Source organism: Leptodactylus fuscus, chromosome 3 (genome assembly GCF_031893055.1).
Source record: "Leptodactylus fuscus isolate aLepFus1 chromosome 3, aLepFus1.hap2, whole genome shotgun sequence".
Classification (NCBI taxonomy): domain Eukaryota; kingdom Metazoa; phylum Chordata; class Amphibia; order Anura; family Leptodactylidae; genus Leptodactylus; species Leptodactylus fuscus.
This window is the reverse complement of record NC_134267.1, coordinates 59,227,730-59,246,199: the sequence shown is the minus strand read 5'-3', so window position 1 is coordinate 59,246,199 and position 18,470 is coordinate 59,227,730. Positions and strand designations below refer to the sequence as shown.

At 41.3% G+C, this 18,470-nt stretch overlaps 1 protein-coding gene across 8 annotated transcripts in view; it reads left to right on the top strand.

Annotated features, from left to right (window-relative positions):
- The window catches only part of SYNE1 (spectrin repeat containing nuclear envelope protein 1), a 274,048-nt gene that overhangs the window by 238,391 nt on the left and 17,187 nt on the right, over positions 1–18,470 (top strand). For 5 of the 8 annotated variants that reach the window (XM_075267637.1, XM_075267631.1, XM_075267633.1 and 2 more), the window contains 7 exons: positions 2,344–2,506; positions 4,643–4,830; positions 5,948–6,098; positions 6,718–6,900; positions 7,919–8,056; positions 9,296–9,487; positions 11,388–11,721. In XM_075267637.1, the coding sequence (XP_075123738.1) occupies positions 2,344–2,506; positions 4,643–4,830; positions 5,948–6,098; positions 6,718–6,900; positions 7,919–8,056; positions 9,296–9,487; positions 11,388–11,721 (1,349 nt within the window). Of the gene's footprint in view, positions 1–2,343; positions 2,507–4,642; positions 4,831–5,947; positions 6,099–6,717; positions 6,901–7,918; positions 8,057–9,295; positions 9,488–11,387; positions 11,722–13,936; positions 14,006–18,470 lie in introns of all 8 variants that reach the window. The other 3 variants (XM_075267635.1, XM_075267636.1, XM_075267639.1) reach the window with 1 other exon arrangement.

Sequence of the window (18,470 nt, the reverse complement as noted above, 5' to 3'; positions counted from 1 at the left end):
GAACATTCCATCCGTATAGACACATAGTAACATAGTTTTGGGTTTCATATCACATATCCTGTCATATTCCTGTCTACTCTGTCACCTAGGTGAGAGTGCTGGAAAGTATGTGTGGCAGTATACCAGTCTTCAGCTGCATTGTTGTATTGTATACATACAGATTTGGGTTGGCACATAGCATGTGTTATGTTTTGTTATCGGACCTAAGCAACCAGCCTGTTGTCTAGAGAGTGGTGTCTGTAGTAATCTAAATATACCCTGGCAAGTTAGAGGTCTCTAATATCTATTGCACTCTAATACAGACATGGGTTGGATCATATTTCATTTTATTACTGTTATATTCTGTTGGGTCCTTTAAGAAAGGGAAATAAACATAGACAAGTTGCGCGTGTTTACAGTCTCGTTGGCAATGAGTATTCTTGTTTGTTTCTATAACTCACATTGATTTGCAAATATCAATTTAATACGCCATAAAAATAGAGATAAGTCTGCCTGAAGTTTATTGCAGAATTAAGGGAATCCACAGGGGCAGTATGTGTAGATAGTATTGTTGTTTTGCAGTGCTGGGCTTCAAAGGCGACCTAGGACTACATCTACACAGAGTTTGTATATCTGCATGGGTTTTTTACCCACAATCCAAAGACTTTCCTCTGGGGAATTTAGATGGCGAGCCCTACTTGGCACAGGGAAAGATGATAATATCTTTCAGGCACCTTGGAATATGTTGGCACTATATAAGAAAGAGAAATAAATTAAATTCTGTCGGCAAATACACCCCCTCCCCCCTCCATCAACAATCACTTGGTTGAATAGGGCTGTGTGCACACATTCCCAAAGTACCTTTACTTTCCCCAAACTCATACAGTAGAGAAAATTAGTTTTTTTTAACTGGTATGAGAATCAGCCTGGAAATGCAATAGGGGCTTCACAAGCCTGTGGCACTGATCCTGTCTCCCTCAGACCAGTACTAGCCATCTGGGCCAGGTAATGATCTTCCTCATGTGCCTTCTGCATCGCTCCTCTCTCCGCTTGAAGTCTAGCAGCTGTTCCTTTGACAGTGTACCTGGCAAATGTGAAAAACAAATGCTGGTGCAGTGTCTGGCCTGCCCATGTACCAAGTACACTCTGTCTGCTTCATTTCTATAGACAGATAGTTAGACTATGGATGGATGCAGCACTAGGTAAGATTTTTAAGCAGGTGTAAATAAATGCCAAGTATGAATGTTTTCAAAAATAGAAGTGCTAATATTCAGGAAAAGTACCATAAACTAGATCAATATTTGGTGTGACCAGTGTTTGCCTTCACAACAGTATCAGTTCTTCTACGAACACTTGCACACAGTTTTTGAAGGAACCTAGCAGGGAAACCGAGCAGGACGGAGGATGAGGTGGCATAGCGTATTCCTATTACTACTGACACTTGATTCTAGTGATCATCAGAAGTTATATTGGGTGAACCCCATACACCCCTTAAGTCAGACATAGGTTATAGGCCACCAGTGTATTTGATGAGGCAACTCATTTCCTATGTTTTGCTTAATCAATTTGGTTTACAAATATGTAAATATAAAATGTTATCCAGTTTCTGCTATCGACAGCCTATCCTTAGGATAGGCCATCAATATTAGATCCGTGGGTGTCTGATCGGCAGGACCCTGCAGTTTAGCAGTAAGGAGACAGCATGGCTCCTGGTATTGTTTACATTCCAGCAACCATACTGCTCACTTGCCATTCAAAACAACAGCACTGGGTTAGGGTACTGCAGCACTGCCCCCATTGAAATCTATGGGGCAGCACTGTATGTTTTATAACTTGCATAAGTTACACTTTATATGACAAGTGAACATTGCAGATCCCACATTGTAAACAATACTGGAGCCGTGCAGATGTGGTACAGTTCATCTGCAGGGGTCCCAGGTTTCGGACCCATAGATGTAATATTGATGGACTTACCTAAGGGTAGGCCATGAATAGCAGATATTGGATATCCCCATTAAAATGATTAACATTCAGCTCTGTATGAATATGATAAAGATGACCTTATTAATGCTAATAGTATTAAAGCACGGCGACTGAGTGTTCAGTACTTGTCTCCTGCAGAGCTGGGGGTTTGCAACTCCAACCAAGGACAACATCTGCATGGGGTTTGTATGTTCTCCCCATGTTTGCATTGGTTTCCTCCAGGTACTCTGGTTCCTGAAGACATACTGCCAGTGAATTTATACTGTGAGCCCTACTTTGGACAGTGAATAATGATAATGTCTGTAAAGCGTTGCAGTGAAGTTAGTGCTATATAAGCAAGAGAAATGAATAAATATTAAAGTGTTGATTTTCATTACACAGAGTGAAGAAATTAAAGGAGACATTGCTTGCAGTGCAACAACTGGATAAGAACATGAGCAGCCTGAGAACATGGCTGGGTCATATTGAGTCTGAGCTGTCCAAGCCTATCGTCTATGAAACCAGTGATTCTGAAGAGATACAAAGGAAACTTAATGAACAGCAGGTAAACCCTAAATAAGTATGGTACATCACTCTTGCCTATAACAGGAGTAAAAGAGTGAAACGGTAAATCAGGCAGGTCCAAGTGTACAAGCACACTTGGCTGTCAATGCACCAGCGGTGGAACTAAGAAAAGCAGCTCAGTGACCACCATTCAAACAGGTATGTGACCATGATAATCCTGGTGTAATGGATGAGAGAAGCTACGCAACACTAATATCTTGCATGGTGTATGAGGCTGCTGAATTTTTGCACTCTTCATTATTCCTGCATTGTTATTATTGTTTTTAGCTTCTTGCAGGTAAAATGTCAGGCCCCAGACATTTTATTTTGTATTTTAATGCTGAAAAGCCATTTTATGTGTCCTGATTCCTTACAGGATAGTATAAGTAAAAGGACTAGTGTAGCCTTCTCTCCTTTCCACCTGGTTGGTGACCCTCTGATTAGCAGCTGGTCGGCAGGTTGCACAGAACCATGTGCTAGCTGCCAGCCATGAATGAATGGCACAGCAGGCGCACGGGTGACACATGGATGTTACCTTTCATTCAGTGAAGAGGAGCCACGGAAGCATGGCCACAGAATCGGACAGGAATAGGACCTGTTCCATATATTGCGGCCTGGACTGTAGGCTGGCACATGCGACCATGTAACTCATGGTCATGTGCATGGGCCCACAGAAATGAATGGGTCAGTATGCTATCCAGGAAAAACCTGGCCGAGCACGCGGTCGTTTGCAAGGGGCTTAACTATGTGAGCAAGAATCCCACTCATTAGATACCAGGCTGTAATATTTGGGAATAATGTTTCTTGATGAGTGAATTTCATATACATAAAATACAATGCTACTGCTTCACCATAAGGTTACCTTCATTTGATGGTCTTCTTTGGAACGCACCATTGAGATTTAGAAGGTACCCATTAGGGAGTTGTCAGACTCCATAAACAGGAAAAAAAGGTAAGAGCAGCCGGTGCTCTAAAAAAGCATACTACTGCCGATTTCTTTAATTCCCCATCGATCCAGGACAGACAGAGGTCTGTTGTTTCCACAAGCTGATAGCCATTACAAGCTGCACCGCCGTGCTCAGCCAGTCAGTGTACCAGTGGTCATGTGATGTACGGCACATGGGCTCCTGACCTCTGAGGCCACTGACTGCTCACTCATTGTAGACAAAGAGCTGGATGACGGGGAATTGAGGAGGTAAAGAGGGTGTTTGCCCAACTTCAGATATTTACTTCGACTTTTAAGACTCAGACAGCATCTTCAAATACTGTACAGAAATTAGTGCTTTTTGCATGGCAATAAGAGTGGAGTTTTTTGTCCGGTTCATGTGCACTAATGGCATGTACAGTATAATATTACCATTATGAAGGATGTATGATTAATATGGTGTATTGCAGTCTGATCAGTATGTTAAAAACACATAAGAATATTGAGCTCATTCCATACAGATACTATAAATGGTGAATCTGCTACTGTATACAGGAACATATCTGTTATACAATATAATGGTCATTTAGAAACCACAGTAGTTAGGCGCTCGTCTGAGATTTTATTACAAGAAGGTTATGGATGGGTCATTGTATTCAATGTTGTTTTTTTGTGCAAGTGTGTATGAAACAGTTTACTAAATTCTGGACAAACTCCAGTTCAGATTCCTTTGACATGAAACTCTGAAGGACAGAACATGACAAGTCCTGGCAGGTTGATAAATATCTTGGATGGAATTAGGTCCTCAAAATGTATGTTATGCTTTTTACGCCTTCAAAGTGTCTGTTATGTACGAGTGTTTAATATTTTGTGGGACAGTGTATGGAGTATAATTTATTGAAAGTGAGAAGATGGCGTATTTATAGTCATATGATGGTTATTTTCATTAATTTGCTGGACTGGAATTGTATAGTGATCTACAGATATAGCCATTACATTATGTATCAGTGAAGTCTATAGTTTGCTGAGACTGTCTATTTAAAACTTTACATGTCAAGTAAAGTTTGCTACGTGTATATGCATAAATATACATGAGTTTTCCAGGCACAATTGCAGTGTGCAGAGTGTGCTTACAATCTTGTAAATGCATCCTTCTGTCCGTGGCTGTAAATTCTGTTCAACTAGTTTGACACTTTAAGTCATCTATTGCAGGAACTGCAGAGAGACATAGAGAAACACAGCACAGGAGTTGCTTCAGTTCTGAATCTCTGTGAAGTTCTTCTCCACGACTGCGATGCCTGTGCCAACGACACTGAGTGTGATTCCATCCAGCAGGCTACTCGCAGTCTGGATCGTAGGTGGAGGAACATCTGTGCCATGTCTATGGAGAGGAGACTCAAGTAAGTAACCCAAACACAGACACACATCCAAAACTTTATTAGATATTATTAAAAAAAAAAAAAGAAGGCAGCACTATTTTCCTCACGTATGGAAGAAAGACCAGAAAATTAGAATTCTCTCCCTCATTATTGTGGGAAATGACGACCTCATCTAATGAACTGATCCACCTCTCATCTTGCTCCTCTCTGTACCTCCATTGGAAGTGCATCACCCACATAATACAATCTAAAATCCATATAGAAGCTTACCAGTTTCTATCTAAAATAGCCTTGGATCACCAGATTCAGCCTAAATACAACCTCAACTCTATCCTTTTCTTAGTGTCAGCCCCTCATACTCTCACCTTCAGTACATCTATCATGCATTTAGTATATGTAAATATATATTTAGTATATGTTACTTTCACACAGTTTGAAGATGTCTTTGCATGGACAGTATCTATATTGCTGTTGTTGTTTTATTTATTTGTATATCCCCAACATATTCCACAGCGTTGTGCAAAGACTGTCATCACTCACGTCAGTGCCTGTTCCTGTTGGGGCTGAAAATGTATATGCCAGATTAACCCTTGAAACCTATAACTAATCCACAGTAGTGCTTTTATTTTCATACAGTAATATACGGTACATCTTTTGTAAGGAGGACATTTTGTATCCATAGGCTGGGGTACTGGTAAGCAAGGGTATGTTGAGACAGACTTGCTGATGTTAATCTAAAGAGGAAGCACTTGTGTTCAGCACACTATGGCATGTGGGCATAGACTGTGTAGCAGAGTAAACAGTGTTACCCTGGCATACCTGCCTCATTCATTCACTATGTTCAGCGAGCTCCAGCATGTTTATAATGCTCTTTTGTTTAGTCCTCAGTATATTGCTTCAACTAGAAAGCAACTGGTTTAATCCAGCAGAAGCAGTTGCACATCTCTCAAGTGTAAATGCCATGACCAGGCTGGCTGCCACCGCTTTTTTTTTTTTTCTTCACTGCCCATCTGTTGCTTGTAAATCATTCAGTAGCGGTCACAAGGCTCTACTACAGTATGGCTTTAGCAGGTAGGGTGTGCGGCTACTCACCTTGCTGAAGTGTCACTGTAACAAGGCTTACTGTTTCTGCCCATAGAATTGAAGAGACTTGGAGACTGTGGCAGAAATTCTTGGATGATTTTTCGCGGTTTGAAGACTGGCTGAAGATTTCCGAAAGGACTGCTGCTTTCCCTAGTTCTTCTGGGGTGCTCTATACAGTGGCCAAAGAAGAGTTGAAAAAATTTGAGGTCATTTCTCTTTCATTTAAAAACAAATTAAAAATTCAATGGAATGACATTTAAACACTTGTTGTATTAACTCCTAATTGTCCTAAATGAATTTCTAGCGAGTGTGTTTGTGAATTGTGATACAGTATTTTATATCACAGCTGTCTGCAGCGTTCCCAGTTGCTACTGTCCAGGCACCTGTTCTTTTTTCGTAAGTGCTCCTTACTGAAGGAACAGCTGATAGAAAAAAAAGTCGTGTTTTCATAGACTGATATATAATATGTGAGATGGAGCTTGATAGCTTTTACATATTGGTCTGTGTTCGTGTCTTTAAGTGACACTTAACACTATTGATGAGTCTAGAAAATGATATCTTATTTTACACACTGATCGTATTCAAGTACTATGCACCCATACCTCAATGACTTAGTCACTGTTATGACATTTCCTGCCCTGATCTCATTGCCTTGGCATCTTTAAAAAAAACTATCTGACCATGAAGTTGTAGTTATATGTATATACTGAACCGGGCAGTATTAGCTCACTTTTTATAATATAAGTCCTACTAAATTATATATGGAGTATATTATGTGTACACTACATGTAAGGATCCTTTCTTACATGTACATATTTATTGTAGGCTTTCCAAAGGCAAGTTCATGAGAGTCTTACACAGCTTGAGCTTATAAACAAGCAATATCGCCGCCTAGCCCGGGAAAACCGAACAGACTCTGCATGTAAACTAAAGCAGATGGTTCATGAAGGAAACCAACGGTGGGACAACTTGCAGAAAAGAGTCACCTCCATACTCAGGAGATTAAAGGTTTGTTATATATAAATGTTATATATATATATATATATATATATATATATATATATATATATATCGTATTAGTATATAAATAATATACAGCAGGTACAACTATACACAATTAATCAGATATCAAACAATATCACAGAGAGTAAATACAAGATCAGTTACAAACCACACACGTTGGAACCTGAACTTGTGTTTCGGCTAACACGTTTCTTCCTTTCTTACTGTAATGTGAAGCAATATTCATGCACAATGAGTTTAGTACTGCTAGAATCTCTGAACTAAGAATCTTAATGACTTCCTGCCCCAGGATTGAAGGCAGAAATCTAAATCTTAAAGTAATGAGCTTATTGTCATGAAACTTCTTGGTGACAATTACTGTAATTTTTAGTAATTGAACATTATCTGATATACTGTATAATCACCAAACTAACACATATATTAAAAGTTATTGCAAAGCCTTTCTTTCTTATGAAACCCATTGATGAAAGATACAGTTTTCCCAGAGTCACCTTATCTTTTTACAAGATAAGTGATAAAAGTTAATAAATCTCAACCCTTAGGACCCACATGACCACAGGCATGGAGATCACATGTCTCCTCTTTGTATGGAGTGCTGCTTGAGTGTGCGCCATGATACATGTTTCAGAGTCTATTGGTCTGGCCGAGATAACCAAAAACAGCTTCATAAGTTCCATAGGCCATGAATGGAGCAGCTACACACATGTTTAGCTTCTTCTCCATTCTGTGAAAACGTCTTTATCAGGACTAGAATGTAAATCTTTTTCATAAAAAAAAAAAATGGAATAGGAAGTTATACTTAGTCTTAGTTACAGATGTAGCTAATGCTAAACACACATTGTGATAAATGAGTGTTTATTCACACTAAAATGTGCGCTGTGTGGCTTAATATGTATGATTGGCCAACCTATGCAATTGTTGTATTGGTACTTGTTACATTTGTACATGCAAAACTGTTATCTACCCAAAAAACTTTCATTGCTTCTGGTTTCTATCTTTACAGCATTTTATTGGTCAGCGAGAAGAATTTGAGACTGCTCGTGACAGTATTTTGGTGTGGTTAACAGAAATGGATCTTCAGCTAACAAACATTGAGCATTTCTCTGAATGTGATGTACAGGCTAAAATTAAGCAGCTGAAGGTGAGCAATAATGCGGCTATTGCAGTATAATGTTAGTCATAGAGCTTTGCCCTTCATGTGATGATTGTGAATCGTCATTCTGTGTCTGGAGGACTCAAAACCACCAAGTATTACTTGGTTCTCCATCAAAGAGGGTTTTCTCCAAAATCAAAAGGATGCATGGCTCCAATCTGGTTCACTAGAAGATAAGATAATCCTTTAATAGTCCCACAGTGGGGACATTTCAGTATATTAAAGCAGCATAGTAATACAGATACAGGATAATACACAGTAATATATTACGGAACTAGACACACATATGCTGAGAAGAGAAGATATACTAGGATCAGAGCTTCTTCTGGCATACACCTTATAGATTCCACAGAATAAGTGTCTCACTCACCTATCACTATTAGGCTAAGGCTTCACATTGCGGAAACGCAGCTTTATTTTTGTTGCGGATTTTGCTGGTTTCTGCAATGTGGGACCTTAGCCTTATCGTAGTCCCTCTGTATCATTGTATGCATGCTGTTGTTTTATTCATCTCTGTGGGACTATGGATGACAGCCAAGTGCTGTACTCAGATTCTCTAGAGCAGCACATGAAGTCTGATGAAACAGTTCACAAATCATTCATGAAAATCAGTAACGTTAAAGGAAAACTCCAGTCAAAAGTGAAAAATCAGCTACTGTATATTGTACGTATGTGCGCTCAATCTCCATGTAGTGATTGCAGATGTATGGGTTCACCAGGATTTCTTGTTGCAGTTTCTGAAACCAAAACCAGATGTGGATTATTAATGCTGAGAACCTATAACTGACAGATGGCAGACACTTCTATTTTTTTCAATCCATTTCTGCTTTCTAATTCAAAAACTGCATCAACAAATGTGTATTATTATCCTTACACACCCTAGCTGTCATCAGCATGACACATTTTTACCCTTACTATGAAATGTGTCATCCATATACGTGTTAGTAGTCAAGTGCAAACAGTCATGTGATAGCAGAGCTCCTCCTACTATGGTTAATATTGACAAAATGTCAGCTGATAATCATCTTTCATGAAGTCTCGATCACAACAATTAGGGTGACGAACGTTCTATGACAGCTATAAATGTTATACTTTACCAGGGCTACGTGCACATAACCATGTGCATGAGCCAGGAACACATCCAGACAGTAATATAGATAAGTGATAGAATAATAGCATTGACTTTAAGAAACCTCTCTAAAATCGGTGTGCTTTTTTTTCCCTCAGGCCTTCCAGCAAGAAATAGCATTAAACAACAATAAAATTGATCAAATTATTACTCAGGGGGAACAGCTTATAGAAAAGAGTGAGCCTTTAGATGCAGCTGTTATTGAGGAAGAGCTGGATGAACTTCGAAGATACTGCCTAGAGGTCTTTGGTCGTGTTGAGCGATATCACAAAAAGTTAATTCGTCTTCCGGTAAGTTTGATTCATATTAAAATAATTACACCTTATAAGGGGTACCTGAGTTTTCATCAGAAGTTGAAATATGTGCACGGTCTTGATGGGCAGTCCATTCAATGGCTGTATAAGGGCCCCTTCACACGGCGAATACGCTCACTGCTTTGGAGCGTGTAAACGTTCTGTAGCAGCGGCGTCTAAAGCAGTTCCCATTGTTTTCTATGGGAGCCGGCATACGTGCGCTCCCCATAGAAATGAATGGAAAAAGCAGCCCATTCATTTCTATGGCGAGCGCGCGTCTGCCGGCTCCCATAGAAAACAATGCGATCTGCTTTTAGACGCCGCTGCTACGGAACGTTTACATGCTCCAAAGCAGTGAGCGTATTCGCCATGTGAAGGGGCCCTAAGTCTTCATACATGATGTTCAATCAGTTTTTCTTCTGCTTTAGTAGCCCCATTATGGTATCAGCACATTTTGCATTTCACTCTAAGGCTGCGGGCATATACAGTAAGGAGCAGTCTCCCCCTCCCCTATACATTATAACTGCTTTTCATAGTAACTACTTTCTTTACATATAATTCGGCCAGGAGTAACTACCCAGGAAATAGCAAACAGCTGAAAAAACTCAAAGTTATCTTAATATAGGAGATCCAGGCACACTGGAGGGCAAATACAGGGTATGATGCAGCTAAAAATATTCCTGACATAAAAAAGAAAAATCTAAACACAATAAGGAAAGCTGCTTACTGTCAATGATTAATAACCTATCAGTACTAGCAAGAGCATCTATTCAGACATAAATATACTCACTTTGACCTGTGAGAAATTTTTTGTGCAGTGTAGAAGCCGGCAAAGCTGTGTGGATTCGTCATCTCTCCATTTGTTGTGTGAAGAAAGCCCTTCCTCTCTATCCTACACTCTCTGTGAACCAGTCTTGCTTTTTTTAATGGTGTTCATCCATGGACGGACCTTCCCTAGTAGCAGAGAGAGAACAGCAAATTAGCGGAAGGGAGACACCTAGTGCCAGCAACTTTCTAGAAATTTAAGTTACGGCAGAAAAAAGCTGCAACATTTTTAAATAAAGTGCATTACATTTTGATCCAGAATTACATGCTGTATTAAATAAGTCTAAGCTGTCTGAAAAGTTAGTAACTAGAGATGAGCGAATAGTATTCGATTGAATAGTAGTATTCGATCAAAAACCTCCGTTTGCATAGTTATTGGTGTACTCAGTCAAATACCACGCGGAAAGGTGGGAAATATTCGTCTCCCCTCCAACCTCCCCTGGCGCCTTTTTTTTTTTTTAACACCAATGTCTATGGAGGGAAGGTATTTGATTGAATATACTCGCTCATCTCTATTAGTAACCATTAAAGAAATGTAGGGTGTGAATAATTAGTTGTGTGGAAAATGGCAGGGAAGACCTTCGCACAGGATTTTGGAAGGCTGGGTCACTTGGCATGTTGGCAGTATAACAATATACTGCAGTGGGTGACAAAAATACATATTGAAAGGTAGAGTTGGTTATTTCTGTAAATTAATTTATCATGTTGGAGAGTATGTGACAGCTTAAATTGGTTAATCAAAAATCACTTTCCTAAGTAGTAATATTTTAATTTAGTAATTTGAATAATTCACAAAAATAATAAGGGTTGTCAAGAGGGATCGAAAAATACATAGACTGGTGGCGGGACCTGCGAAGCATTGGAACAGGAGCAGCAGGGTGTCCAGACATCCCTTTAAATAATATTTTATATTTTAACTGGTTAAAAAAAAAAAAAATCGCAATGTAGTGTATATTTTGCATTGGCGATTACACCCCATAATGGCTGTAAAACATCTACAGTGTACTAAACTGAAAAACTGAACATATCATTTCGGTAATCCCAATCTTTCTTTGCACACTGTTTCTTCTAGTTGACAGATGATGAGCATGACTTCTCTGACCGGGAAATGGATGGTGATGAAGCAGCAGATCTGTCTGATCTGCCGTGGCACACAAATGTTGCCGGTAGCTCACCCTCACCTCTGCCTTCATCAAACCACTCGCTGTCACTGATTGTTCCTATGAGGAGTGAAAGATCAGGCCGGGATACTCCTGCTAGTGTAGACTCTATCCCCCTGGAATGGGATCATGACTATGACCTTAGTCGGGATTTAGAAACGGCCGTTTCTCAAGTATTACACTCAGATGATGAAGACGATGAACAAGTCAAAAATTACTTCTCTCAAGGAGCTACTGGTATATCTGGTAAGTTTTTTTGTGCATTTTGTAATAGTTCTGACCTTTTATAATTATTGTACACAACTGGCCCAATTATGCTACTGTTTATACACACCTTTGTAGTTTCTAGACAGTATATGCTATTTTAGAAAGCATATGGTGACTATTTTTGAGGTGTGGTCTTGGACAAACCCCTTTTAGTTTGTGGTTACTCCGAAACAAAACCTTAGTATGCATGAGGATCTTCTCTATGTAATGTTCTCTAGGTAATATTGGGACCCTTCCATCAGCCCAGCACATGCTTTGGGACATTAACTAGGACATTACCTAGGCAATGCTGTTTAGTAGCAAGTAAGATGTTTATTTTCGTCTGCAAGAAAATGCAATTCTGTCTTTAAAACTTCATAAGAGACAAATATCGAACAACAAATACACCAAACCAAACAGGGGTATACCTGTGGTATTTTATACCCCCTAATGAGGTTATAATTAACAGGCCCTACCTGTTTATGTGTCCTTACCATAATAGCAAACAATTCAAAACCAACACCAAGGTAAGTATGACACCCTCATATATAAATAACAATAGAGCAATTGTTATAACAACATATCAAAATTTTTTATTAAATATCACAAAATTGGACATACATGCAAAACACAAATGCAAATACAGGGAGATAGAATTGGAAAAATAGGGTACCAAGATGGAAACAGATCCCCATGCATTACTACATAACACCTAAGGGAGGTATATAAAATGATATGCAGTGGCAAAGTAATAACAATCTCAGACCGTTTCCCACAGCCAATGGGACGGTCGCTACATATATACCTATTATATGCCATCACAAGCTGGGAAAGGGAAAAAGGAAGGATTATACTCAGCTCTCCTGCAGAAGTCTCCAAGTGTATATCATCCGATTGAAATGCGTATCCCTGGACTTGCCCGGATGCCTGTCTCCTTTGGCTGAGAGTGAAATCCAGAAATAATACGAAAAAACATCCAGCAACGAAACGAAAGTTCCTCCAATAAAAAACTTTTCTTTATTTCATGTCCACAGGATAAAATATAAACACGCAGTCACAGGAAAAGACAAAAAGGCTAACGTCAGACGACGCGTTTCGGATCTTATGTCCTTCTTCAAGGTCTGAAGAAGGACATAAGATCCGAAACGCGTCGTCTGACGTTAGCCTTTTTGTCTTTTCCTGTGACTGCGTGTTTATATTTTATCCTGTGGACATGAAATAAAGAAAAGTTTTTTATTGGAGGAACTTTCGTTTCGTTGCTGGATGTTTTTTCGTATGATTTCTATTATATGCCAATGCATAGATAATAAGTTACCCCTAATACAACAGGGAAGTATATCCTGGGCCACAAGTAGCCGTAACAAGCAATATCAGTAAAACGCCACAAGCAGCACAGAATTAAACGGACTTTAGAACTTACCCATGTGGGTAGTGTGGTGTGAGCAACCAGGGGACCGGTCCCTACTCTCCAATGGCCTGACGTGCGTTTCGGCACGCAGCCTTCGTCAGGGGGGACTCGCCATTGGAGAGTAGGGACCGGTCCCCTGGTTGCTCACACCACACTACCCACATGGGTAAGTTCTAAAGTCCGTTTAATTCTGTGCTGCTTGTGGCGTTTTACTGATATTGCTTGTTACGGCTACTTGTGGCCCAGGATATACTTCCCTGTTGTATTAGGGGTAACTTATTATCTATGCATTGGCATATAATAGGTATATATGTAGCGACCGTCCCATTGGCTGTGGGAAACGGTCTGAGATTGTTATTACTTTGCCACTGCATATCATTTTATATACCTCCCTTAGGTGTTATGTAGTAATGCATGGGGATCTGTTTCCATCTTGGTACCCTATTTCTCCAATTCTATCTCCCTGTATTTGCATTTGTGTTTTGCATGTATGTCCAATTTTTTGATATTTAATAAAAAAATTTGATATGTTGTTATAACAATTGCTCTATTGTTATTCATATATGAGGGTGTCATACTTACCTTGGTGTTGGTTTTGAATTCTTTAAAACTTCATAGTCTAGAATCTGAATTGGAGTGGTGACAAGGGTCCCAAAATAATTTTCAGTTACAGTACAGTACAGATTTGCATTTACAAACGATACAGTACTACAGAGAATAGGAGGGACAGCAGGGATGGTACACTGGATCCCGGAAACTTACCGTACACATTATCATAGATACTTAGGTTATTGTTTATCTTTACAGATGTAGAAATTCCTGAAAGTCCTGAAGCCTATATTAAACTTACTGAAAATGTTCTGAAACATTCCACTGGTAGGCTAAATGCCGATATACAAGATACCTCCACAGATGTAGCACACTCCTTATCACAGCTTTTCACATGATCACTTTAACTCAATGCTGTTTTCACATGGACTCACCATTGTGCATGTTTCTAGACAATGTTAATACATTTTCATTGCATTTAATCAATCAGTTAGGCCTGTCTTCTCTGTTTTAACAACACGCTATTAATTCATTAAATCCAATCCAAAAAACAGAAAGTTACCCTTCCAACTGGTAGCACCCAGAGGCTTAACATGAATCTTCATGGTCCCAACAGATAAAGGTCCCAAACAGGTCCCCCATCTATAATGTAATGTTTATAGTGCTTGTCCACTTAGGCTGAGTTCACACGGAGTTAACGCACGCGCATTCTGACACGTATACATGTGTCAGAATGTGAGTGCTCAAAACAGATCCCATTCATTTCAATGTGTCAACTTGCGGGCGCTACACACTGAAATCAGTGGGAGGCTTTTAGCCTTCACACGGAGTAACGCTCCGTGCATTTTGCCACAAAATACACCTGTAAAAATACATGTGTAAAATGTGGTAAGGGATTGAGTTCAATGGCTTTTTTTTTTTCGTATAACACGCTTAATTTTGCGGGTGCAAAATTACGCACGCAAAATTACGCGCGTTATACGCCCGTAAGCCGACACATTGAAATGAATGGGATCTGTTTTGAGCGCTCACATTCTGACACGTGTATACATGTCAGAATGCGTGCGCGTTAACTCTGTGTGAACTAAGCCTTGGAAAGAGGCACTTTCTACACTTGTGAGCCCAGGTGTGACTACACCATTTTTTCTATAAACTTTCATTATCATAAATCATTTTCAAGCTTCCAATTTAATCTTCCAAACAGGTCCCCAGAGCCCCAATGATTATATCTGTAGAGTAGAGGGGTGCCAGATGTCCCCTGCTGCAGCTATGGGTCTCTCTGACTTCCATCTGCTGTAGATAGACTGGAGTCAGTAATGTAACTGAGAATCAGAGCGTCAGCAGGGGAGGCAGCGAGACCTCCAGGCTCATCAGCCATATTCTGCATAGCTAATAATCTGGGCTTCAAGGGACCTGCTTATATGTTCGAATAAAGCTTATCAAGTGCAGTGAAGGCACTGGTAAGCTTTATTTCTTTCCTGTATGAATCCTATAAGGACTAAATTGCTGCTGCATATACAGTATATAACATTGAAGTCCAACTAGTTTTGTAACCTGACAGCCTGTGTTTAGCTGAAGAGCCTCAGGATGGACGTCAGTGCATTATATTCTGTACTCATTTCTTTGTAAAAGATCAGGGTTTCCTCTAGAAAATATCAATGAGTTTGGAATACACTAATATGAGTAAATAAAATGTTCTGTACACATTCACTATAATAGATGATTCACCACAGTTCTGGGAACCATTAATCATGTAAAATGGATTTAAGTTAACTATTTTTTTTAACAAAATCCAATTAAATCACTGAAATAGAGGAGTTTTCCATAGAAAAAATGTTGCTGACCTATCTTTAGGATAGGACATCAATATCGGTGCACACAGCTGATACCAGACAGCTCCAACCACTGTGTAGTGGCAGATAGTGAGTACTGCAGCTCAGGTCCCATTCAAAAATCAAAAAAAATCAAAATCAAAAAATGCTTTATTGGCACGTCCGAATAGGTATTTGGCATTGCCAAAGCTAGTAAAGTGTGGGGGGGGGGGGGAGTTGGGTTGGGTGGGTGGTGGGTATGGGGGGGGGGTTTGGGTTATAACAGTCCATGGAGTCTCATCTTCCTCTTCGTTGGTGACTGCTATATGGGGAGGTGGGGGCGGGGCGGGTGTTTTGGGATAAATATAACAGTCCATGGAGTCTCATCTTCCTCTGGTTTGGTGACAGCTGGACGCGTATTGGGCAGCGATCTCCACAGTGGCTTCTTCTTCTCCCAGTAGGATGTAGAGTTTCCTCTTCTCGTCTGCAGATCTGAAGTCTGGGATGTGGGCAGAGAGTCTTTGGTAGTAGACGGCCCTCACAGCTGAGTATTTGGTGCAGTGTAGCAGGAAGTGGGTCTCGTCTTCTAGGACCCCCTGGTCACAGTGCTGGCACAGTCTCTTCTCCCGTGGCTTGTACGTCTGCCTGTATCGCCCCGTCTCTATCTCTAGGTTGTGGGCGCTCAGTCTGTACCGGCTCAGGGTCTGTCTGTGCTTGGGGTGGCGTATTCTCTCCAGGTAGGTGGCCATGGTGTAGTCCCTTTGTAGGGATTGGTACACGGTGAGTTTCTTGGAGTTATTTATTTCATTTCTCCATTCTTCAATGTACCGCTCTCTGTTTGCCTCTGTGGTCGCCTTTATTTCGGCCTTGGTTATCATCTGTTGGTGTTTTTGGTTTGTTGGTTGGCTGCTGTTTGGTTGGTGAATGTCTGGTTTGCTCAGGTGGCTTAGCCAGGCTTGGTGGTGGTAGGAGTCGGGCTTGCTCACCTGGATGTGTGCCTGGAAAGCTAGCGCCCTCTTCTGTATGGTGAGCCATAGGGGGAGTCTGCCTAGCTCTGCCCTGCAGGCCATGTTGGAGGTGTTGCGATGGACATGGAGCAGGTATTTGCAGAACTCCAGGTGGAAGTTCTCTGTTGGGCTGGAATCCCACTTTGACTGGTCTGGGTAGGTGGCTGGGCCCCAAACTTCACTGCCATAGAGAAGGATCGGGGTGATGACTGCGTCAAATATCTTCAGCCAGACCCTCACCGGTGGTTTGAGGTGGTACAGTTGTCTTCTGATGGCGTAGAAGGTTCTGCAGGCTTTTGCTTTCAGGGTTTCTATTGCTGCTTTGAAGCTTCCTGATTGGCTGAGCTCCAGCCCCAGGTAGGTGTAGCTGTTGGTTTTCTCCAGTGTGGAGCCGTTCAGTGTGAATTGTGGGGTGGTGGAGGCTTTATTGTGGCCCTTCTTCTGGAATACCATGATTTTGGTCTTCTTCTGGTTGATGGGTAGGGCCCATGTGGTGCTGAATTTTTCCAGCACTAACAGGCTTTCTTGGAGGTCTTTCTCGGTGGGGGCCAGGAGTAGGAGGTCATCGGCATACAGCAGGAACTTCACCTCTCGATTGTTCAGGGTGAGGCCTGGGGTTGGTGAGGTCTCCAGGGCTGTAGCCAGTTCATTGATATAGATGTTGAAGAGCGTTGGGCTCAGGCTACAGCCTTGTCTGACCCCTCGGGCCTGTTGGAATTATGCGGTCCTTTTCCCATTCACCTTCACACTGCACTGGTTTCCGGTGTAGGAGCTCTTGATGACGTCGTACGTTCTTCCTCCTATTCCACTCTCTAGGAGTTTTAGGAGTAGGCCTGGGTGCCATACTGAATCAAACGCCTTCTTAAAGTCCACGAAGCAGGCGAATATCTTGCCTCTTCTGGTGTTGTGGACGTGCGTCTTGATGAGGCTGTGCAGGGTGTAGATATGGTCTGTGGTGCGGTGGTTTGGCATGAACCCTGCTTGGCTCTTGCTGAGGACCCCGTGTTGTGTGAGGAAGGTGAGGATTCTGTTATTGATGATGCTGTTGAACAGTTTCCCTAGCGTGCTGCTGACGCAGATCCCTCTGTAGTTGTTGGGGTCATATTGGTCCCCATTCTTGTAGATGGGGGTTATGAGCCCTTTGTTCCAGTCTTCGGGGAAGTGTCCAGCATTGAGCACGAGGGTGAATAGCTTTGCCAGTGCCGCGTGTATTGCTGGAGGGCTGTATTTGATCATCTCTGGTAGGATGCCGTCAGGGCCACTGGCCTTTTTGCCTTTCAGCACGGCAATTCTTTCCTGTATATCTTTTATGGTGATTGGTGAGTCCAGAGGGTTCTGGAAGTCTTTGATGACTTTCTCCATGTCCCTCAGTTTGGTGATTATCTGTTGCTGTTCTGGAGTTAGTTCTTCTTCTGGGATGTTTTTGTAGAGACCTCTGAAGTAGTTGAGCCAGATATTGCCATTTTGGATGTGGAGAGAGTTTTTCTTGGGCTTTGTGCCCATGTGGTGCCAGGTCTCCCAGAATGAGCTGTCCTGGAGGGAGTCCTCTAGTTGCTCTATTTTGTGGGAGAGGTATCTCTGTTTCTTCTCTCTGAGGGTGCCCTTGTATTGCTTGCATAGATTGTTGTAGGCTTCCCTCACCTCCTTGTTGTTGGGGTCCCTGTGTTTTTGGTTGGAGGCTGTTCTTAGGGTATGGCGTAGTGCTCTGCAGTCGCTGTCGAACCATTTGTGGGACTGTTTGTTGGTTTGTCTTATGGGTTTGGTTCGTTTCAGGCCTGCTAGTTCTGCTGTGGTCTGTAGGATGTACTTGAGATCCTTCACAGCTCTGGTGACTCCCTGTTGGTCTGGCTGATAGGTGTTTGTATGGAAGTTTGTGAGCAGTGTCTTGATTTCGGGTCGGTTGGTTGCGTTGGTATATTCTATGGCCTGGTGGTTGGCCCATTTGAAATGTCTTGGTAGGTTGTAGAGGCCGGA